This window comes from Vipera ursinii (genome assembly GCF_947247035.1).
Source record: "Vipera ursinii genome assembly, chromosome: Z".
NCBI classification, from domain to species: domain Eukaryota; kingdom Metazoa; phylum Chordata; class Lepidosauria; order Squamata; family Viperidae; genus Vipera; species Vipera ursinii.
The window spans coordinates 80,391,783-80,417,400 of record NC_139517.1 but is presented as its reverse complement, the minus strand read 5'-3'; the positions used below and the strand labels follow the sequence as shown (position 1 = coordinate 80,417,400).

The 25,618-nt window shown below is 36.8% G+C and overlaps 1 protein-coding gene across 4 annotated transcripts in view; it reads right to left on the bottom strand.

Moving 5' to 3' along the window:
* The window catches only part of GADL1 (glutamate decarboxylase like 1), a 142,983-nt gene that overhangs the window by 44,670 nt on the left and 72,695 nt on the right, over positions 1-25,618 (bottom strand). For all 4 annotated transcript variants that reach the window (XR_014494075.1, XR_014494076.1, XR_014494077.1 and 1 more), the window contains exons 10-13: positions 22,860-22,924; positions 21,467-21,548; positions 15,844-16,043; positions 286-337 (exon numbers count right to left, since the gene is read on the bottom strand). Coding sequence is in view for 1 of the 4 variants with exons in the window: in XM_083376150.1 (XP_083232276.1) it covers positions 286-337; positions 15,844-16,043; positions 21,467-21,548; positions 22,860-22,924 (399 nt within the window). In the remaining 3 variants the exon portion in view is untranslated. The remainder of the gene's footprint in view (positions 1-285; positions 338-15,843; positions 16,044-21,466; positions 21,549-22,859; positions 22,925-25,618) is intronic.

Here is a 25,618-nt window from a genome sequence, read left to right as displayed (position 1 = left end):
ATGCATACTAAAATTTATTTCCAAATACTCTAATGAGTAATGTTTTATTTTAAGAAATAATAAGGAAAACATCCCTATGTAAAATACCTCATTTTGTTTCAATCCAATTGCGTCTACTTTGTTTCAGTTCAATAACATGGCAAGTAATTATTTATCATCTAAATTAGGCATGGCATGCAATCAAGGCGATGGTCTAAAATACTGCCTACACTTCATACTTTTAGCGTTTCTTATATCATTAGTTCCAAAATGGTGGCACAAATTGCTAAATTGCATTTAACCTACCTCCAAAAGCAACTGAAATCCTTCTCTCTTCTTAATTTCATCCACTAAGTATCTGAAAAACAGAACAATAATGTCTGGAGTTAATTTAATAATGTACAGATAGATGCAGATGTTCACATTTCAGGTTTTTAGATGCATGTATAACTTCTTTCAGTCTGAGAAACAATACTCCAAATGTAGATAAGGTTAAGTTTAGGTAGATGGGGTCATTGTTTGTTTTATATATTTGTCCCTATATATTTTAAAATTAAATTTATATATTGCCCATTTTCCTGAAAAGGCAACATCAAAAAAAGATGGATTGAAAAACAGTTCTTTTTTTTAAAAAAAATTATGCAACACCCCCCCCCAGGAACCAAGTGATGGATGCTACAGGGATCAGATCTTCTTATACTGTCAGTCACTTTCAGCAGTGAGTACCGTCCTTATGGTTTCAAGACAACTGAAAAAGCCAGGTTTTATACCCTTTAGGAAGGCCAACAGGGTGGGAGCAGTTCTCAGTTCTGGTGGTAGATTGTTTCACAGGGTCAGGGCCATACAGGAAAAGGCTCTTCTTGATTTCTGTTTTTTGCGCCTTAGCGCGCAGCTGCAGGATTATGGAATTTTGCACCTCACAGCTGATTTCACCCTGCCAGGGGACCCTGGATCTGAAGTCATCCCAGAGAGATGACAAAGAAAAAGGGGTGCCCTGGTGATTATGGAACAATGACAGTCAATCCGTTTGATCCAGGGGAAGCCCTCTAACAGAGACAGGAGAAAGGCTAGCTTCACATGAGCCCAAGTTACTTGCAGCTGAAGTCCAAGAGCACGAACCAGAACAAAGGTGAACAGCGTGCTTGGAACTGGTGAGAGTATCGATCTTCTTTCCTCTACTCTGTAACTCCTTGGGAAATATCCCCAAAAAGAAAACCTCCAAAAGTGAAGGGAGGAGACTACATCCCCATTCCCTCATAGAAGGAAGTGGTGAATTATCCTTTAAGGGGAAAATATATTGAAATCAAAGTTAAAATACTATAGTCTGGATAAATCTAGAAATTTAAAATTAACTGCTAAGATTATAGTTTTGATAAACTATAAAAAAATAATAAATAATATTTTTGTCTGACACCTAGTGGAGAACTAGAGCATAGAACATTAGCAACATTGACTCAGAAATTGGCAAGATGCCCAGAAACAAAGAATAATCTGTTCCCTTGAACTTTAATAACTCTCAGAAGACAGCTGGGTGGGAACAAAGAAAGAATAGATACTGGGCCAGCCATAAGGTCTGAAGGAAAAGAAATACTCTGACTGTTGTCTAAACTCAAGAATTGTTTACAGAAAAAGAAAAACTTTGGGCTAATCTTTTAGGGGGTAATTTACAGGAAGGCCTCAAGGTTACTAAATATATTGAACTGCAATTTTGACTGATTGACAATTGACCCCTGAATAAAAGAACTGTTATAAAATACTGATTTTACTGATGCCTTGACAATGGGAAATACAGTGGATTATAAAAACTATACATAAAGAACTAAACATAATCGGGCTGTTTGGATTTTGAGTTTGGCTGGTTTGATAAAGCTAATTATAGAGACTATGGTACTGATGAAGGACTACTTGAAAGGGGGAGACAACATGGATATTGCATACTTATCAAAAAATAACAGAAAACCATATTTAATATTTACTCCTGAAGACCTAGCCTGGAATATCAAAGACCTCCAGAAGCAGCATTTCAAGACAAGACAAATACTTTCCAGGAGGAAATGTATGTATTACTATGACAGATACAAATGACAATAGCTTTAAATCATGAGGGGAACAAAAACTACTTTGATGACATAAATGAGCACATCTTTAATCTAAACCACATTAAAAAACTTAGAAAATGATGGTAAAGAATGAACAAAGAAATCAGATAACAGAACATAAACTAGAAGAAAATGACTTAATCAGGAAAGCTACAAATGGAGAGAATTATAATTCAACACAAACAGGGAAAAAACTAAAAGACTTGGACATAATAATAAAAATAGAAAAGATATTTTATTCAACAGAACATAAAAAACCCTGAGGATAAGAAAGAAGACTTAACAAAATAGAACTGCCAGGAGAACCATTAGAGGTTGAGAGACAAAAAGCATATATTTTACACAGTCTATCTTCTCCACTCCCAACAATACTTACAAAAATACAAGAACTTCCTGGCAAGCGGAATATATCAATTTGGAAATCTACTTGGCAAAAGAAGGCCAGAGACAGATTCAAGAGATTTGACTCACCCTACTAGATGGAGTATTACATGAACAAACACTTGTTTGAATATGGTTAAAAGAACAGATAACTTTGGATATAAAAGGGCCTTACAGTAAGAGGAATCAGAGATATAAGTAATATAGTATTTTTATAATATATAAAATGTAAAAATATTGAGATGATGTATGTGAATAAAAAGTTTGAAATTTTAAGATAAATTAAGTTGAAGAGAATTAGGACTAAGGAATGACTGAAATACTGAGGGGAAATTAAGCTTAAATAAGAACTTCAAAAATAGGATATATAGTGATTTAACAAATTAACTTTTACAAATATAAGTGAAATATAAACTGATCAGAAAACATGTTATAGGTAGATGTCGTAAGATAGACAAGCAGTATAGTATTTTTATAACACATGAAATATGAAAAAATTGGGATGGTGTATCTAAATAGAAAATCTAGCTATTTAGATGATTAATATTGAGAAAATTATGACTGATAAGAATTGTTTGAATATTAATGAAAAATTAAGCTTAAATAATTATGAAAATAGGATATATGGTGAACTAGTAAGATGATTTTTATAAAAACAACACAAGATGATAAGAAAGAAATTCAAACATGGATGTTATTATTATATGAAAAAACATTTATATTTAACCATTTATGGATTGAAAATATTAAGAATTATATTTCTTTAAGATTGAAGAAGGAGAATACTATTAGAAGGGAAGATCAAAGAAATATACTATTAATTAATATACTAATTATGAAAGTACAAAAATTAATTATTATTGACTGTTAATTACTGATTTTTTTCAAAATATATGAACCAAGATAACATGCTGTACACTAGGCACTAAAGATTGTTATTGTAAAAATTAATAAAACATTTCTTTTAAAAAAGAAGGCTCTTCTTCTTGAACACTCTCACAAAATTCCTTAGCATGTTGATCCTCAACTTTTCCAGCTTGGGGGTGGGGAGAGAGAATGGTTTTGTGCAAGTGGCAGACAAATGTACAAGCAAGTGCTGTTAACACAAATGGAGCTGCACAAGTGCTTGCCCGCCACTTGAGCGGCCCAGTTTCGAACAGGCTGCGGCCAGGGATTGGAGATCCCTGTCGTAGCAGATGGAATCCACAGGCCTCTTACACTAGCATGAGTGGGATAGGCTAGTCTCATTGGGGAGACACACTCCTTAGATCCCTGGACCCCTGCCATGTAGCACTTTTAAGGGTAATAACCAACATCTTGAATTGGACTGAGTAGCAAACTGGTAAATAATGCAGCTCACACAGCCACGGTGTATCTGTAAGGTTGTTTTTGCTTCTTGCAAGGTTGTTTTTGTGTGTTGCAACGTTGTTTTTGTGTGTCTTCAAGGTTGTGTGTTGTGTGGTCATTGTGTGTTATGAGTTTGCTTTTGTGTGTATTGTATGTGTTGTTGCTTGCTTTTGTCATGTCAGGCAAATAACATCCATGGCTGACACGATCTTTTGCAAATCGGTTTACAGGCTATTATCCGCTCTCATGATATACCAGTGGATGCAGCTAGGACCCCAGGCTCTCCATGGGTTACAATCCAAGTAGGGAGGAGGAAGGAACAGGAAGCAAAAGCGAGGCTACATAAGCACCCAAACAAACCACAGTTTCCAAGCATTTTTCTTGCCAATGTAAGATCTCTCACCAACAAAATGAATGAGCTGAGGCTGTGAATTACAACAAACAGGTTTACCAAGGACTGCTGTGTTTTACTGATCACAGAGACCTGACTTAACTCATCTATACCAGATACAGCTGTTGAGCTTGTGGGCTACACAGTGTACCACCAGGATAGGAGCAAGGATTCTGGTAAAATCGAAAGCGGGGGCTTATGGATATACAGTATGTTAACAACAGTTGGTGTACCAACAGAGACTATAGACAGTTACTGCTCTATGGACCTAGACTATATGACTGTGAGATGCAGATCCATATACCTTCTGCCGGAGTTTACCATGGTCATAATCACTGCTGTTTATACTCCATCTGATGCTAATGCTAACTTGGCTTTGAGATTTTTCTATAATACTGTTAGTAACCTTCAGAATATATATCCTGATGCTGTGCACATTATAGCAGGGGACTTCAACCATGCTGATTTAAATTTGATTTGCTCCCCAAATTCCACCAGCATGTTAAGTGGGCAGCAAATACATTGGACAAAGCCTATTCCAACATTAAACATGGCTACAGGGTTATACAACTGACACACATGGGCCTGTCAGACAATATATTCATGCTTTTATTACCAGCATATACTCCTCTTAGGAAATGGGCTCTGGCCACAATAAAGACTATGAAATTCTGGACTGATGACACCTCCCAACAGCTGCAGTATTGTTTTGAGAGAACAAACTGGAACATCTTCGACCACCCAAACCTGGAGTTCACTGCAGCTGTTCTGGGCTATATTAAATACTGCATAGACACTGTTACTGTGGACAAACAAATCTGGATTTATCCCAACCAGAAGTCTTGGATGACTAGGGAAGTCCAGTGTCTCCTGCATGATAGAAACAATGCCTTTAGATCTGGTGATGGGGAAAAATAAAGTGCTGCCAGAGCTAGTCTGAAGAGAGGCATTTGGCAGGCCAAGGCAGATTATAAGAGGAAAATTGAAGATTATTTTCATAACAATGATGCGAGGTATGTGTGGCAGGGGATACAACAAATCACCAACTATAGACCCAATATTATTCCTGTTGACAGGGATGCTTCATTGGCAGAGAAGCTGAATCATTTCTTTGCCCACTTCGAAGTGAACCCATGAGAAACAGCTGTTACAGCCACTAGTCCACCAAAGCCCTCCCCTCACCGTGGGGAGGAGTACCTTGAGAGCTGTGAACGGCATTTCTGGTCAGGTGCTTAAAGACTGCGCAGACCAGATTTTTAATTGGTCTCTATCCCAGTCCACTATTCCATCCCGTCTGGAGGCCTCCATCATTGTGTGTTGAGCCCCCTACTTTATACCCTCTACACTTATGACTGCACCCCCACTCATCCCAGCAATATTATTGTTAAATCTGCAGGTGATACAACAGTGGTGGGGCTTATCTCCAAGGGGGATGACTCTGCCTACTGGGATGAGATAGAATAGAATAGAACTGGAAGGGATCTTGGAGGTCTTCTACTTTAGCCCCCTGCTCAAGCAGGAGAATCTAAAGATTCATCTCAGACATGTGATTTTCTAGTCTCTTCTTAAAAATCTCCAGTGATGGAGCACCCATGATTTCTGGAGACAAGCTTTCCATTGGTTGATTGTCTTCATTGTCAGGAAGTTTCTCCTTAATTCAAGGTTGCTTCTCTATTTGATCAGTTTCAACCATTGTTTCTCATCCTTCCCTCTCATGCTCTGGTGAACAACTTGACCCACTCTTCTTATGGAAGCCCCTCAGATACTGGAATACTGCTATTATGTCTTCCCTATTTCTTCTTTTCTTTAGACTAACCAAACCCAAGTCTCCAGGCCTTTGATCATTAGTTGCTCTTCTCTGAATTTTTTCTAAACTCTCAACATATTTTTTGTGATATGGTGACCAAAATTGGCTGCAATATTCCAGGTGTGCTCTTATCAGGGTTTTATAAAGCAGTACTAATACCTTGCGTGGTCTTGATTGTATGCCTCTGTTTATACAACCCAGGATTGTATTAGCTTTTTTGGTTGCTGCTGCACACTGCTGGCTCATAGTCCAGTAATTGTCCACTAGGATTCCAAGATCCTTCTTACAGTTACTGTTTTTGAGCCGGGTCTTGCCTAATCTGTACTTGTACCTTTGATTTTTCCTGCCTAAATGTAAAACTTTGCTTTTCTCCACACTGAAACTCATTTTGTTGGACAGGGCCCATTATTTAAGTTTGTCAAGATCTTTTTGGATCCTGAGTTTGTCATCTGTGGTATTGGCTACTCCTGTCAGTTTAGTGTCATCTGCAAATCTGATGAGTTCCCCTTCAATTCCCTCATCTAAGTCATTTATAAAGATATTGAAGAGTACTGGGCCTAAGACAGAGCTTTTTGGTACCCCACTGCTTAATTCTCTCCATGTGGATGTAGTGCCATTGAGGACTACTCACTGAGTACGGTTTGTCAGCCAGCTACAGATCCATCAGGTGGTGATGTTGTCTGTTCCACCTTTTTCTAGCTTACCAAGGAGTAGGTTGTGGTCTAATTTATCAAATGCCTTACTGAAATCTAAGTATACTACATGCACAGCATTTAGCTGGTTTATTAGTTTAGTCATTTTATCAAAAAATGAAATAAGATTGGTTTGGCATGATCTTTTTTTAACAAACCCGTGATGACTACTGGTTATGACTTTGTTAGCTTCTAGTTGTTCGCAGATCTGTTTTTTGATTATCTTTTTTCTAGGATCTTCCCAGGTATTGATGTTAAACTGATTGGTCTGTAGTTTCCTGGATCTGTTTTTCCCCCTTTCTTATAGATGGGAACCACATCAGCCCATTTCCAATCCTCAGGTACTTCCCCAGTGCTCCAGGATTTATGAAATATGTTGTATAATGGTTCTGAGATAACATCTGCCAGCTCTTTCAGAACTCTGGAATGTAATCTGTCGGGTCCCAGTGATTTATATTCGTCAAACTCTCTTAACATTTTCTTGCTTATTTTAATTTTTGTTTCTAGTATGTATTTTGCAGTGATTTCTTTTGGTATGTTGGGCTATAGTTTCTTTTTGTGTGAAGACTGATGCAAAGTATGAGTTAAGCAGCTCTGCTTTCTCCCTGTTGTTATTTCCTTGCCATCTTCTCTCTTTAGTGGGCCTACAGCTTCCTTGACTTTTTTTCTTGTTAACATGTGGATGTTGTTAATATGTGTTGTTAATAGGTGGAGCAGTTGCTCTTGTGGTGCAGAGACAATAATTTGGTTCTCAATACAACTAAGACCAAGAAGGTTATACTAGATTACAGGAGGAATAGATCAGACATTCAGCCCCTGATCATCACAGAGACTGTGTGGAGTAGGTAGCAAGCTTTAGGTTTCTAGGTGTTACCATAAAGGAGAATCTGACCTGGAGTGCTGATTTTATAGCATTGGTTATGAAAGCCCAGCAGAGATTATATCTCTTGAGTCTTCTCAGGAAACAACTAAATGAAAAACTGGCGGTGAGCTTCTACCATGCTCCCTAAACCCACCCCACCTCCGGACAAACTGTACAGTTCCTGTTGTCTTAGGAAAACTCAAAATATTCTTACTCATCTCATCTGAGACAATCTTTTTTTGAACTATTGCCGTTTGGCAGACGGTACAGGATAATAAAAACAAAGACATAGGCTGAAAAATAATTTTTACCCCAGAGCTGTAACTATATTAAATACCACAGTATAGTGCAACATTGAAATGCAATATTAGGGCAGCACAATGGTGAACAGAATGTGAAGGATGTGTGTATGTAATATGTGTTCTTATTTGTGATTTTTATTTGTGTGAAGTGTACATTATGAACAGCACTTAATTTTGTTGTGAGTTACACAATGACAATAAAGAATTCTATTCTATTCTATTCTATTCTATTCTATTCTATTCTATTCTATTCTATTCTATTCTATTCTATTCTATTCTATTCTATTCTATTCTATTCTATTCCATTCTATTCCCCCAGAACTGTATGCATTGCTCCATTCTGCAATAGCATTAAGCAGCATTACATTTTGTATTTTTTTAAAGACTAGTAACATTTCAAGAAAGTGTATCTAGGCTTTTTTTAATTGCAGTCTTTTCAATGGAATGGCATGGTGATAAATATACACCTGCAACTATTTGTTTGTTTTTTAGCTATTCTAATCATATAAACCTTCAATTTTTTTTTCAAATTAATTGAAGCAGCAAATATGCATTTAAGATACAAGTACACACACATTGCAGCAAGTGAATTAAAAGTGCCAAGTTTCTCACAGATATTCATATAAATCTCTAACCTCTTGACTTTTAACCCCTAATTCAGGAATTTGTTTACTCAGTATAAAGTTTATTGACAAACTTTAGTAAGATTTAGTAAGTCCTTGCTGGACTTCCAAGTGAGGTTCAATAGTGAACTCAAGGTTTCTGAAAGAGCAAAGACAGCACTGCAGCAGAGATTAGCGGCCAGGCTACGAATTCTGATGAGTAGAGTCTCTCTAGACAAGGAGAGGTGGTGAGATCACCCATCTTACTCTGGAGACCGCAGAAATCATGATTTGTATAACCAATATCGAGCAGCTGGAAGCTGAGGGATTTCAATTGTGCTCACAAATGCAAGCGGGTTGGACTAGATGACCTCCAAGATCCTTTCCAACATTATTATTATTATTATTATTATTATTATTATTATTATTATTATTATTATTATTATTACTATTATTACTATTATTGTTATTATTGTTGTTGTTGTTGTTGTTGTTGTAGTTATTGTTATTGTTATTATTATGAAGTCCTGCAAAAACACCTCACTTTATCCATCACTAATGGATATAATCAATTTAAAGTTAAATAATTCTCCAGCCAGAAATATTAACCAAAAGAAATGAGGCACAGAAGCAATTCTGCAGCAGTACATGCCCTCCACAATGAAGCTCCCCCCTCCCTGAAATCCAACAGGCTTCCTACTTTACTTTTGTTTATAAAGGCCTTGAAGACCTGGCTCTTTACCCAGGCCTTTGGCAAGAGAGAATGATGACCCGGGCCAGTTTGTCATTCCTGACATCGTTTATTTTTCACTTGTTATCATATGGATTTTTCAGTTATTTCAGTTGTTGGGAAGCTACATAGAATTATTAAGTAGCAAAATAAATTAGTTTTAGAATTGCAAGCCGCTTAAAGTTACTAAGTCAGTGAATGAGATTGGCAGTTATAGATATTGAATGAATAAACGAATTCCAAAATCAAATTGAAGCTAAAAGTTGAAAAAGAAAGTAAGGTCTTGCTTCACAGAAATGATATTCTATTACTCTTGAATACTGTTTGAATTAGGACTAAATAGATAATGTATTGCTTAAGACAGTTTAGATGGATCAGAGTTTCACTCAAATCTATTTGCCACTGCAAGCATGTAGAATTTAATCCCAGGAATCTGATCTTAGATTTTAAAAATGTACATATGACAAAACATTTTTGGAGAAATGCTCACAAAATAAATTCACAACATTTAATAGATTTCTAAAAATACTGGTTTAAATATTTCCATCATAACTTATACAACAATCTGGCATTTTCATAATGTTTTGCAAAGATTGTCCAGGGATTCATTAAAGAGAAGAACAAAGAAATTATTTACACTGGATCAAGGGCAATTGCTAAGATGCTTGCTTTTAATGAGCAAGTGTATGTGACTTCTCCCTCTTCAGTGCATATCCATGCAACCAGATTGCCATGGTGCTCTGTTGCTACCAGCATTAATGCTATCTAAACGAATGCAGTAATAATTAAAAGTTCTGTCTTGATTTATATTCATCAACATATTCCTGGGATTATGCTTTTTAAAGGTCAGAATATTTTATACGCATTGTATTCCACTCACTTCAAAAAACTCCAAAAGATATTTGTTAAAGTATCTTTTTAAAGACAAAAAGAAATTATGAAAGGTATTGCTTTACCCCAGGGTACCAAAATTGCACGGCAGCAGGGCTGTAACAGAGGCAAACATTGCTTCAGAACATATTACTTTGGCACAGATGACTATAGAAGTTTGGCACAATATCTATAAAGCGCACAAATATTTCCTATGGGATTAGCTGAGCACTCTATTGCAATCATCTTAAAATACTATGTATCCCTGCAAGGAAAACTTCTATGCCAGTCTCCAATCTTCTGTAGAATTTGAAGACATGGATATTCTCCAGAAAGCAAGGAAAAAATAAACGGTAAATACATATAACAGCTAATTCAAAAATCAAAACATATTGCTGTCCAAATAAAAACATCTGCCAGCCTGGCAACTATAGCAAAGGAGAAAATCTTGCCCTTGATTTTTTTTTTTTAAAGGTCCATGGGCTACCTCCAAAATGAAGAAAATTGTATTCAGGGACTCTAAAATATTATATCTGCAGCATCGCAGTAAAGTTTACTGTAACATAATCAGAAATAGCTGACCACAGCTTTTAACAAACCACGCCTTTTACCCAGAGCAAAAGATAGCTGGTACCTAATGCTAAAGCCAGCAAAGATGCTACTGTGCTGAATATCACCCTAGCAATTATCAAATAAGAGCAATTTTCTTTCTGGCAAGACTAAAGTCTCCTTCACTTAGCTATGTCATTGCCTAAGATATGACCATCAAAGGGAAGAACTGATTCCCAGATTATTACTTTGTGTATTTTTAGCAAGTAAACTTGGAAATAAGACTTTGATGAAGAACTATTTTTAACCTATAGGAAGAATCACCTGCAAAATCTGAATATACCCTGATTTAATAAAATATAATGCAACTCACTATTAATTACCTAAGAAGTCTAAAGAACATTCAACTACTAAAATTATACCTGGACTTGTTTTCAACACATTTTTTTCAGATAAATGTTCTTGTATTAGAGCTAATGGTGAAACTAGCCCAGCTTTATCTACAATGGAGGCATATTTTAAAAAAAATCTATATTTTAATATTACTCTAAGGCTATGTAGATATCGAAGTAGTGCACAATGTAATTTTTGAGCCACATAGCCCTAATTATTTTTACTGTCATAAAAGGATGGATTTGTCAAAATCTAAAATGCCGTCAGTAAAACAATCTGGAAACTATGTTCTCCTACACAAAAATTAAAAATAACAAGAAAAACAGATTATTCAAATTACTTTATTTCAGAGGGAATTTTAATAATCTCGGCTGTTAATTTAAGTATTTTATGCCATGTACATAATATTTTTAAAGTATATTTTATGTAAAAACACATTGATGTTGCTATTTATCACGCTGGTATTTTTACTTAGGGTGTGAAGTGGTATAGGGCAGGGCTTTTCAACCTTTTCACCCATTGTACCACTTTTAGGATATGGCAACATCCGAGTACCACCAGTCACCTAGCAAGGTGTCAAAAACTTGATGACCAAAAAAAAAAGGAAAAAAGTGACGAAGCACAGGTAATCCTTGACTTACAACAGTTCATTTACTGACTGTTCAAAGTTACAATGTCACTGGAAAAAAGTGCCCCCAAGCCACAGCGGAAAAGACACCTGCCTGCCCACCTGGTGGTGCTCTTCCTCCTGTCTGAGGTTTTCATTGTTGTGAGCATTTCTGTTGAGGATTGGCAGTGGGGGTGGGGTGGGGGTATTTGGTTTTTATTCCCCCCCTGCTGGGTGGTTGCAGCAGGTTTTGGTCACTTCACATGACCCTGGGACACTGTCACCATCATAAATATGAATCAGTTGCCAAGCATCTGAATGTAAATCACAAGATCCTGGGGATGCTGCAACATTCCAGCTGATCGGTGCTTCTTCTGGGCTCAGCAGAAGCGCCAGGATCAGTGCCAAGCTCCAGCTGGAGCCTGGTGCTGATCCTGGTGCTTCCGCTGAGCCCTGACAGCCCTGCAGCTCCTGCCGTCTCTTGCTCAGGCTTGTGCAGTGCTGCCACCAGTTCAGCTCATTCCCCTCCCCCACTACTTTTCTAGGATGGTTGCGTACCATCTGCCAGGTACCAACGTACCACAGGTGGTACCCGTACCACTGGTTGAAAAGCCCTGGTATAGGGTTTCCTGCCTGAGCAGTGGATCCTCCAAGATCCCTTCCAACTCTGTTTTTTGTTATTCAATTATAATTCTAGAGTAAAACAAAAGTAAAAAGTATCATACAGTGAAATGTAATTTCATTGAAATATGAGGTTCTTCTCTTCAAGGGCAGAATTTTGGTGATAGAAAGAAAATAGAAGATAGATTTGTTTGAGAAACAAATCATTTGTAGATACTCAGGGAAAATAACAAAGTATTAGAAACATTGGGTTGATGTTGTTGCTAAGAGTTGCAAAAATAAATTGCAAGAGGTAGGGAGAACTGAACTACAGTATAATTTTTTATAAACATGTGGATGTGTAGTAGTTTTAACAGAGAGCTCTTCTTTGCAACTGTATACAATAGAAAGCACGGAAAAGACTATATTATGTAATTACAATAGAATATGTTGAACTAAACCATTACTATGATACATATAAACGGTGATATATATTTATTTATTTATAGGAAACTTACTTTTCTTTCTATCACCAAAATTCTGCCCTTGAAAGGAAGAACCTCATAGTTCAATAAAATTACATTTTATTTTATGATACGTTTTACTTTTGTTTTGTTCTAGAACAGTATTTGTCATACTTTACAACTTTAGGACATGTGGACTAAGCTGCCTCAACAGCAGCCGCCGCCGCCAACCTTTCTGTTTCTTCCACCCAGCAGGCAGGCGTTGCTACTCCTGCCATCAAAGCCATGGAGCGTGGGCCTGGAGCACCTCCACATCTTGGCAAGGGCACTAAGCTGCCTCAAAAGCAGCCACCACCGCCGCCAACCTTTCTGTTTCTTCCACCCGGCAGGCAGGCATTGCTACTCCTGCTGCCAAAGCCGCCAAAGCTGCAGAGCACGGGTCTGGAGCACCTCCATATCTCGGCAAGGGCACTAAGCTGCCTCAAAAGCAGCCACTGCCGCCACCAACCTTTCTGTTTCTTCCACCCGGCAGGCAGGCGTTGCTACTCCTGCTGCCAAAGCCGCCAAAGCTGCGGAGCACGGGCCTGGAGAACCTCCATATTTCGGCAAGGGCACTAAGCTGCCTCAAAAGCAGCCACTGCCGCCACCAACCTTTCTGTTTCTTCCACCCGGCAGGCAGGCGTTGCTACTCCTGCTGCCAAAGCCGGCAAAGCTGCAGAGCACGGGCCTGGAGCACCTCCATATCTCAGCAAGGGCACTAAGCTGCCTCAAAAGCAGCCACTGCTGCCGCCGCTGCCACCACCACCCTGTTTCTTCCGCCCAGCAGGCAGACATTGCTTCTCCTGACACCAAAGATGCCAAAGATGCTCCAGTGTCTCAGCGAGCGCACTAGGCCACCCCAACAGCAGCCGCCGCTGGTGAAGCGATTGCCCACTCCTTGGGGCTCGCTGCTGCCATGGGGGCCAGCACAGGGATTTGTTTCTGTGGGGAAGGCGGAGGCTGACGGAGATGCGGCAGACCTCCAGCATCTCTCTCACCACCGCCTCCACCGCTACTGTCGTTGGTTTCCGCTACGGCTGAACCCGGGCAGCCTCCTCCACCCCCAGCAGTGGCATCTGGGGATTCTCAGGTTAAATTGGAACCAAGCAGCAAGTGAAAAAAGTTAGCAGTAGCAGCACTAGCAGGAGAGGTTTTAATTGCCAAGCGTCCCCATGGAAGTCAATGGAGGTGCCGCAGCTGGCCATTCGAGTTGGTGAGTGAATGAGAGCGAGAGAGAAGCATTTTCGAGCAAAGTGTGAGTGAATGAGAGTGTGAAAGAGGCTTTTTAGAGCAAAATGAGAGAAAATGAGAGCAAGAGAAGCTTTTGCGAAGAACGTGTGAGTGAATAAGAGTGAGATAAAAGCTTTCCTTTTATCCCTTTCTTCCGACATCACCTTCCCCCCAGCCATTTCTCCTGAGTCACCAACCTTCACAGCTCCCTGCCGCTAGCAAGAACAATCTTTTTGAGCTTTTTACTCTTTTTTTCCAGGCTAAGGGAGTGCCAGGCCTGCTGATGTAGGAAAAGCAAAGCAGGGGCCCTGCTGGCTCTCCAGAACAGAGGGGCCGCTTCCTAATAAATGCAGCTGATCATTCTTAGTTTCTTCTGCAAGGAATGGTTGGGGCAGGGGTGCATTTGCTTCACACTTTCCTCCCCCAAAAGGTTCCCTGCTTGGAAGGAGGAACATGAAAGGGGTGGCTTTTGGTTTCTTTCCTTCTAATGGACAGAGTGGTGCCCAATGGGTATTAGGGAGGGTGCAGATCGGGAAAGGGGATTGTGTCTTTCCTCATCCAGCAAAACTGGTAAGAGAAAGCTTGTGGGCTGACCAACTAAGCTGCTAAATCCCCTCTTTCTAGCGGACCCTCCTCACTGGGAAACCTTGGAAATGAACGGATTTGGAGGTGCGTGCTTGCGCACACACACACACAGAGGGAGAGAGAGAGAGAGAGAGAGAGAGAGAGAGAGAGAACTCCTCCTCCCCGGCACGCCCCATCTGACCGACCCATTCACCTTTCCAGCAGTCCTCCTGTCTCTTCCTCCACTGCCGCCATGTGCAGTCCGAGGAAGAAAAGAGGTTTGTGGGCAGTCCCACAAACAGCTTGTGGGAAGTCCCACAAACCAAAGAACTTCAACCAATCAATTCAAGCTTCACAAGTTTTTTTTCCCATGAGAGGTTTGAATTGATTGGTTGAACTTTTTTAGTTCCACTTATTTTGGGGGGACTGCAAATGGCAGAGGACTGGGAGCTCTGTATTTCTAATGTATTATTATAAATATTATTGAATCAAAAAACTGTATTAGTCCATGCCAATCTATTTCTAATAAAACCTCTCCCCTTTCTTCACTTTCTATGATATAATTAAATATTTTGTTATAATGAAATAATGGAAATTATGTATATAAGTTTTCATTACAAATAAAAGTTTTCATTACAAATGAAAACTATGGTTTGAATTGTTCAAGGACCACGAGAAGAATTTATATTACATGTTTCCTCGGTTTGAACACAGCATGATGTCAATTTTGCTAGATCTAGGAATGTTTTTCTTTATTTCTTATTAATGTAATTTAATATAATTTAATGTAATTATACATCTTAATCTAGAAAGGACTCCAGGTAATTAACAGTTGTCAGAAACATATACAAAAATCTAAACATATACATAAACTGGGAGATACCTAGAGTTCGTTATAAGATGGATGGCTATATAAATGTTTTAAATAAATAAAATAAATTTAAAAAAATCCATGGAAAATAATAAACATCTCTAATCACAAGCAGAAAAAAGCAAGATAATTCAAAATATAATATACTTTAATATACTAGAATATATTTACATTAAGACCCATGAGAGAAAACAGAAAGTGTGAAAATAATGTTTTTTCTTCAATTGAAAAACCAAGGTTTTATTCTAAGTATGTTTGAACTATGTTTCCAATGAGGGTGAAGGTTTGTTCTCTGAGCTTGTGGGTTGCTTTCTGAATGTTTTGTTACCAGCCTGGTGACCCTCAGAGCTACAGATATTTGCCACTGTTTCCAATTTCCAACTCCTTATGGGAGTTATCGCAATCCTACCCAATGTGATATTTTAAGTAGTGTGTTAAAAACTTTTATCAATGAAATATCATACCTGGCTAAAGCAAGAGCTCTATTTACTCTCTCCTCGAGGCCAGTTGTTCCCAAAGCTTTCCATGTCATCCAGAATTTAAATGCATCTGCTCTTCTGCTACACTGGATGGATTTATCACCTGTGTCATAGCTGATGTCATAAAATTTGTCCTGCTGGAACAGATATGAGGCATTGGCAGAATAGCATCTCTTAAGCAAGTCCTGTTTTAGATGTAAAACAAAATAAAATAGGATTAAAAGTCCTATTTTACATTCTGGCATATAACAAAAACAGCCAAAATTGCATAGCTTAGCATCTTTAGAAACAAAATGGCCACAAGCAGTTGTTTTAAAATAGATATAAAAAGGCATCATATAACCACAAATTCAGCAACATCAACATTCTTCAAAAGAGAGGGACAGGATTTAAAGTTGAATTATGTAACTGTTTCAGTAGCCAAATTATCATTTCAGGATAAACACTACTATTGTCTAAAGACCACAGCACTGGTGTAAGTATTGTAGACTTTTTTTAAAGGTAAACCTTTACTACTTTAACAACCTACTTGAAATTCAATAGACTTTTCTTATTCCAAATTTCTCTTGTAAGTTGAAAGAATTGCTCCAGTTGCTTCTTTTTGCTTCACAATTAGAGGCAGTCCACTCAAGATACTGTTGTACAAAGTACCCAGTTCCTCCTCATTCTCTTTGTGGCTCTTTGCTATCTCTTGATAACTAAGGATCACAAATTATTCAAATATAGATTAAAATTTTATTTTAAAAATAAATACAATCTCCACATTTGCCACCACTGGGTTTTTTTCCCTAAAAGAAAAAACAAATACTATTCAAATTTCATTCTAGTTCATGTTTCTTTTCTGGTAGATCTTATGGCAGCAAAATACTCACATTTAGTCTCAGCGGAATCTATAGTTGAATGTGATCCTTAGTTACCTAGAGATAGCAAAGGGCCATAAAGAGAATGATAGGAAACTCACAGCACGTTGTACAAATTTGATACAGGTAGTCCATGACTTACATCTACAACTAAACCCAAAATTTTCACTGCTAAGAAAGATAGTTGTTAACTGAGCTTTGCTCCATTTTACAACCTTTCTTGCCACAGTTGTTACATGAATCAGTGAAGTTGTTAAGTTAGTAACAAGTTAAGTGAATCTGGCTTCCCCACTGATTTTGCCTGCAGATGACAAAAGGTATCACATGACCCAGGACACTGCAAACATCATAAATACAGGTAGTTGCCCAGTGATGGATTTTTATCATGTGACTACAAAGAGGCTGCATCTGTCATAAGCAGGTCTTTTTTTCTCATAGAACGCTCAGAACGGAGTTCCGGCACCTTTTTTGGATGGAACCTTGTAGGGTAGGCAAAGCGGGTTGTATGACATGTGTGAGTTCCGGCACCTTTTTCTTTTACAAAAAAAAGCACTGGTTATAAGTATGAAAAATGACCATAAGTCACTTTTTAAAATACTGTTGTAACTTCAAATGGCCATTAAATGAATGGTTGTAAGTCAAGAACTATCTATATAAGAAAGTTCTATTGAGTTTTATTTTCTATTCACTAAGTAAATCCTTACTGAAGCTATTAAGAAGTTTCACAAGATTCCATCCACAATTTCTATGGACATATTGGCTTCAATGCCAAATGGAACCACTTTTATAACTACAAAGTGTTCTAATCCCCACTAAACCTGAAACATTTCATTATCATCATGCCTCAAAATTTATGATATAACTGGCTCCTTTTGCATCACAAAGATAGACTCAAGCACAAATCATCTTTGATCTTGTTTCAAAATTCTATAATAGGCTGTGTTTAAAAGCTGATAGCAAGGAACCTCTTTTATTACAAAATAATTTACATGTTAAAATAAATTATTCTATTAGTTATTGATCTATCTTTGCTTTTTACATCATTTCCACAGAAAATACGATCACAAAACCACCAGTATTGAATGCAAAATATTAAACTATTATGGATATGCATTGAAAATGGACTTTATAATGACTAAAGTCATCAGCTAAAGATATATGAAGACAATAAGGAATGAATGCAAGGTCTAATGCTTCAAGAAAGCATCAAAATAAAAAATACCGGTAAGTAAGCTAAACACACTCAAGCATACAAAGCTCAAGTATAACTGCAGATCCATTATTCAGAGATCTAGATTTACATTCTTGAAGAAATAATAAATGGTAGAACCTCTAAACAGACCATTTATTTGACTGCATTCACCTTTAATGCTAAAACTGAATTTGGTTCATTTGGCTTGAGCTTAAGAGTATTGTATGAATTTAGCCATCATTGTCTGCAAAACACTTAGTGTGATATGTGAACCCAGCTAAAATAAGTATGCTTTCTAGACTTCAGATACTCATTATACAATATTGCCTTACTTTTAAACCCTACTAGAATTCTTAATCTTTTTCCTCTGGAAAATAAATATATATTATTTCACATGGTTGCAAAACTATGTGAAACATGAGTTAAGCTTCTATTCTACTGCTTGTTGAGATTTCAGAAATCAAGAATTCTAAGGACATTGCTTGCTTTTATAGGAATGTTTACATTCTCATCATCTAATGTCATCTATAAAATACTCTATAAGAAACCCTAATATGTTTAATATAAGCCATTGTGAAATCTGAACTGAATAAAGCTATATGACCAAAAAACAAAGTTATAAGTCAGTAGTGTTTTTCACATATTGTGAAAAGAGATTAAGACCTGAAAGAAAGAAGCTTCTAAGACTTTCTGTAACTTTCCTAGGGAGATTGTAGCAGATGTGAAATACCACACAACTGAACCCCAATGGTAAAATTCTGATTATGCAGGTGTTATGTGCATTTTTAAATAAATAATGTTTGGACTTTTGAGAAGTATATGAATGCAGGATGAGTCTCACAGAAAAATTCACGTTGCAAACAAAAGACCAGAGATTGTGAATATATTTAATCTCATGAGATCATATTGTTCCTTGAAATGAGGCACTTGGTACATTAAAAATTGCTGACCTCAGTATATGCAATGAATAAACAATTGTTTAATTCTGAATCACATGATACAGAATAGATATGGGAGAGAATAAAGTAGTTCTCATTTAAAAACATAAAATTGATAACAGAAATCCTGTCATTAGAGATAGTCATAAGTTGAAAAAACATGTGATTATGACATTTAGCAATGGCAGTTCTGGCATTGTTAAACAATAACCACATAGGTTATTAAGTAAGGATCTCTCATAACTGCGACTTGTAACTTCCTAGTGGCTTCTCTGAAAGGTGACTTTGATGGAAGCAAGTAGGCAAGAATGCTGTGACAGCTGTTTGGTTGTCTAATTGTAACTACCATTCAATAAGTGCCATGCATGAATGGTCATTAAATGAGAACTGCCTTTATACAGATGTAGGAATATAGATATGTTCAAATGTTTTGATCTATAGTTTTAACTACCCAAGTTACCATTTTCAATTAGAAGAAATGCAATAGTCATACTCTTAATATGTAGAGATTGTGAAGCTGTCTATCCCTACTTAATAGGTTAGAAAAAGCAAGGCTTTTATTCTGTAACTAGAGAGTCAAAAAAAATTATTATGAAAATATACATACTATTTTTATACTTTTCAATTATGATTTTCATATGATAGTGAAAAACTGAAGAGTACACATTATTGGGATTGAAATTGCATAGCTAAGAACGGATGATAGTGAAAGACAGATAAGCTAACTAATAAGAACTAATTATTAAAAAACACAAATAAATAAAAGGGAAACTGAATCTAGCAATATGCAGTCATGAGTTAGCTATATTAAATAAGTTGATTTCAGAAATATAAATGATCTGTAAGTCATATTGGTCTGCACTTTTAAGTTCGTTTAAGTAATTTTATTGTGAAAAGCTGATTAATAAAAAGGTTATGTATTATTAATATTCATATAATTTATATGCAGACTATATGTCCAAATGCTGGATTAATACAACCAAATTTGGTAATAAAATTATCAGCAATCTTAAACATGTTAATGACATACTTCTTGAAATACATATATGAAAGTATATTCACACACAGACACACACACAAATGTATGTACAAACAGGAAGACACCTTAATTCAAATTTGCAATGACAGTTACTGTTTCAAGAGAAGCTTGTTTTTATTAGGATTTGTGGGAACCATTGTGCTCTTCTCTAGCACTTCTCATCAACACAAGAAACAGCCAGCAATTATTTTTGAACACATTATTTGGCCAAGTGTGATTAGGAATTTCTTTCCAGTGTAAAGGTGCTAAGCAACAAAATAATGATAAATCATCATAATACCAATAAGAGGGGAAGTAAAGAAGGTAATAATAATAATACTTCAGCCACATTACATAGTAAATACACATAGACATTAGACAGTATTGTGAGAATTAGGTGTTCAGCAGTGTGATGGCACAAGGAAAAAAAACCTGTCCCTGGGTCTAATTCCTTTGGCATGCAATGCCCTGCAGCACCATCCTGAGGAGAGGAGTTGAAACAGTTTATGTCCAGGATGTGAGGAGTCTGCAGATATCTTCTCAGCCCTCCTTCTGACCCATGCAACATACAGGTCTTCTGTGGAAGGCAGTCTGGTTGCAATTGTTCTTTCTGCAGTCTTAACTATCCATTGGAGTCTGTACCTGTCCTGTTTGGTTGCTGTTCCAAACCAGACAATTATATATACAGTAAGTACAAATGACAGGCTCAATAATTCCTCTGTAAAAGCAGTTCCTGGGGCAGTCTGAACTTCCTGAGTTGACATAGGAAGAACATTCTTTGCAGTGCCTTTTTAATGATGGTTCTAATGTTAAGCGTTCATTTCAAATACTGGGAGATTACAGAACCCAAAAATTTGAAGGACTCTACTGCTGATTCTGTGCTGTTGAATATAGTAAGAGGTGGTGAAATAGAAGGGCTCCTTCAGCTCCAGATTATTACAGCTGCACCAGTTGTTTAATCTCCTGTCTATGTGTGCTTTAAAATGGACTTACTAATTTCATTTTTTCTCCATCTATGTGGTCCACATATTTTTCTATTTCAATCAACTTAAAACAGTCTCCTCCCTCAACCAAGAACCTTATATGCTGTCAAAATTTGAAATATATCCCCAGTTCCAAAAGTTGCCTACTTCTTTGTTAAGGTAAATGGGGTCTCAAATACTGTATTCACTTGTGGAATTTAATCTAAACTGAGAGCAAATTTTGCTCTTGATTATGACAATATTTATCATACTGGGGGGATAGGTAAGAGATTAATGACTACCTTGTTTAGCAACATTTATACTTATGACATTGATGAAAAATAGCTTTGTGACCAATCCTCAAATATGCACTCACCTACATCTCTTTTTTGCATTTTTAGTTTAATCATAGTTTTACTGACCTTTCAATTAGTAATCAATTTGTTGAAATATCTGTGTAATTTATGAAATATAAGCTATATTTATAACCTATTAAGAAAACTGAACTTTTAATTTATAAGCTACTACATAAATAATTTCTTTGTACCTTCCTGCTGTTTTATACCATGTACTTGGAAAGCTAATGGAGAGGTTTCTGCTCTGTTTTTCCCCTATGTAGCAGAATAAAATGGACTTACAGAATTGTCTTTCACCAGAAGCGCACAACACTGGATTCCTGCCATAAGCATCTTATGAGGATTCCATGCAACAGAAGTGGCTCTATAAAAGTGAGAAATGAAAGAAAATTTTTTAATGAGAAATTAAAATTAAAAATTAATTAAAATTTATCTTCCATTTCAAATTGCCTTTATTTTAAAGTATGTGCATAAATATTTATATAAATCATTTAAACAGAAATCTCTCTTCGTTGTTGAGTTGATGTGCATACTGTTGAGTTGGCAGGAAAAAAAATAGAAACTGAAATTTACTATTCCCATTACTAGTCCTTCTCCTCACACGTTTCTTCTCTTCCCAGTTGCTGCTAATCACCGACCTTTCTTCCAACATAATGGATAACAAAGCTTAATAGCCTTTATATGTCTTGAGCAGGGGTAGGCAACCTTGGTTCTTTTATGACTCGTGGACTTCAACTCCCAGAATTCCTGAGCCAGCCATGCTGGGTCAGGAATTCTGGGAGTTGAAGTCCATGATTCATAAAAGAGCCGAGGTTGCCTATCCCTGGTCTTGAGGCTGCCGTTGGATGGAACTGTAATAACGGAAGAAATACCACTTTAACCCCAATACAAAGAGGATTCTGATTCATGAGCAGAATATGACAGAGAGCCCAATGTGAAAGTTGCACAACCTCAGTCATTCCTGGCCAGAAGAGTTTCCATGTCATGAAGATATGGCAGGAAATGTTTTTTCCACTGATATATGTAGGAAAAAGTCCACAGAACAGACAAAAAATCCTCCACTTTAAATGGGAAATGGTTGATTTCTAATTCAACAAAGGGGGAATCTGTGGACTAAAGAAATCTCCACCAACACAGTACTGAAATTCAGCTAGAAATTATTAATATTTGATCACATGACTGGGAGTTTTTGACAAAAATAAGCAAATAAGTATGTTAATCCTTTTTTTACAAACTTAAATGTCAGTTATTCAGTCACTTTGAACTACGAGACAAGCAGCATATTTAATAAATAAATAAATGATAAATAAAAATAAAGTAAGTAAGCAATAACAGAAAGCAGGAGGGAAGAATCAGAAGTTTAAGTCCCACTCCTTTCAGTAATGTCACAGATCATTGCTATAGACCAGGGGTAGGCAACCATGGCTCTTTTATAAGTCATGGACTTCAATTCCCAGAATTCCTCAGCCAACATGGCTGGCTCTAGGAATTCTAGGAGTTGAAGTCCATGAGTCATAAAAGAGCCAAGGTTGCCTACCCCTGCTATAGAGCCTGAAATTCCCATAGGGCATTTTTTAAAAACAACACCAGACTGCAAAGATGGTCCAACTTAAAACAGCAGAATGTACAAAATTTGATTTGTAAGCTACTAAATTTCCAATTAAAATGGATGTACCTGTGGATGCCATGAAGAAGCTTGCGATGCTTCCTTGACAGCAAAGCTGAGCCTCCCCATGATGCCTGTGGAGAAAAATTATTCATTAAAAGTTATAAGGTAGGCTGGGCTGAGAGATAACAACTGATACAGAGTCACCCAGTGAGCTTCTATGATTGAAGGTAGACTAAAACTGGGTTTCCCCTGTCCTCAACTTCTACACTGGTTTGAATCTCTTAATTTGGCACTTGCAGCACATTCAAAAGATTAAGCCAGATGAATATTTTATATTCATATTCACATTCATTGTTCTTATAAATAGCAATCATAAATGACAAGGGCAATGATAAATTGTTTAACAGATGAACGGATGGACAGGCCATGATTCCAAAACGATTCTGTGTCTGTCTCATCCACAATTCTGACAAAAGATAGAGAAAAGCTGTTAAGCGCTCCATTGACCTATAAAGTCTTCAAACTTTTTTTGTGTCAGATAAGCTGGTGATGATAGGAACCAGGTGCTCAGTTTGTGAACAAGAAACTAGGAAAGAGAAAAGAAGCATGGAACTAGGAATCTTTACATGACAAATTGTGTAAATTAATATAATTGTGTAAATTGTGTAAATTAATATAATTGTGTAAATTAAGGATAAAAAGAGCTGACCTACAACTCCAAAGAGACTGGCAAAATGGCCAAGGTAAAGAAATCTAAGAATAGTAGGGATGTAGATCAGGAGGATGGATGAAAAATGCTAAAGAATTTTGGAAGAGGACAAAACTGTTTTAAATTTCGGAGTGAATGAAAGTTACATCTTTATGGGAAGGTTTCTAAGAACAATAATATTTTCTGACAGAAGTCTTAAAACAGGGCAAGAAACATTTTGATCCTACAAAAGTTGCTGAATGACGGAACTCAATGGCAAAGGATATTACAGTTGTCATTTAACAACATCTGGAAGCCAGATTTCCATATCTTAAAAATATAGTCTCACATGATGTCATTCTCAAACATTAGGATCTCTGTCGAGTAGCACATCTAATAACTTTTTATCTCTACCTTAATTGCCCTGCTGCCTAAATTGCATGGTAAGTTTGCAAATACAGATTTAAGTAAAAACTAATATACAATCATATAACATATCTAGAAAAAATTCTACTAAATTCACTGAGGATTATACCAGGGTCCATTCAAATGATATTGCCCAGTTAATAAGCTATGCAGATATTTTGTTACAAATGGTCTAAGGTAATAACTAGCATCCTATTAGTGATATGAATCTGTCTCCAACCATTACAGATTTGGCACATTTTCTATAGCTTTTTCTCTGGGGGCTAGAATGGAAAAGAAGAATAAATTACAGTGGAGGAAGCCTTGCCTCCAAGACATTGTCCACATCTTTGTATCTTTAACTTTGTATAAGTCTTTAGAACAGTTATAGAGGAAATGGAGAAAGTTGCTTACTTATTAACTGATAGTAAAATACTATCTCTATCACAGCTATATCAGTAGCTAGCTTGAAATATAATACTAGGAAAGCAATTTATTTTTAGTTCCTCTGAATGATTATATCAAAAGAAACAAAGAGACTTTCAAAGTAATTATTATCAAGTAATCAAGGGATCATAAACTCTGAATATAAACTTCTCATTTTTTTTCTGTTAATTCACCCACCAGAAAAGCAGAAAATTAGTGAATAGCATATATAATGGCATCTAATGCATAAAACCTTTATATATTTATTTCGCTTACTTTGATTTCCCAAAATTAACATAAATGGTTTGCAGGGAATTCTATCTTTTTCTCTCACTCTCATGTGTAAGTGGAAATGTACACAAACCAGTTTTGAGTCTGGAAACACTAGGCAAAAAACAATTCCACAGAGTCTCATAAATGGAAAAATAGCTGCTATTGAAATCTAAGAGTAATTCCAGATAATCATCTGAAATAACTCAATACCCATTAAATAGTAGGATAATGACATTTTTAATAACTGCCACACTGGACTAAGATCAGTGATGCAATTAATCAGCCTCATGTTTGGCTTCTGAGAGCATAGTTTGCAGCTTTTAACCGTGTTCATTACTTCATCTAACAGCAGACATTCTTCTCCTAAGAGGAAGAAACAAATGATCAAATTGGAAACAGTTCCTACCAGCACAATAGCTTAGGCAGAAGGGAAATGGGTGACATTGACAAGAGAACATTCTGAAGAGGCTCTACTGTACATGCAAATCCCCTAGGCTGCTTTATGAATTATTTTCAGTTTTTAGCTGCCTTGTAGGTGGAAAGAGAGGACCAGTCATTTCTTTTCTTTTTCTTCCTAATTGTGTATATGGGACAATGAGAGGATCTGTGCTGCTCAAGGACAATCTCTCCCTCCCACTTCACTGGCAGCCTTGGATATTTCCTTCCTAGTACCTGTAAACAAGAATTGTTTAAAACTCATACTAACATTAATTTTGTTACGGATTGTTACTTTTATCTTGTATTGTTAATTCCCCAGAGTTGGTTGATTGATTGGAGAAATATAAAAACAAGTCATTTCTACAAAAGTAAGTAACAAATAAATAAATGACCCACTGAAATCACCATACTGCAACCTTGATAATCGCTCTTGGGGAAAACGTGGGGCTGCTAAAATGCTGGAATGATTTTCTTTGGGAAAGAAAGGAAAAAGATGGAAAGAAGGAGAAGGGGAGGAAGAGGGATCATCCAAAATAGGAAAAGCAGCCTAATAAAAAGTAGTCTAAGAAGTCCATCACTTAACAATGAATATTTT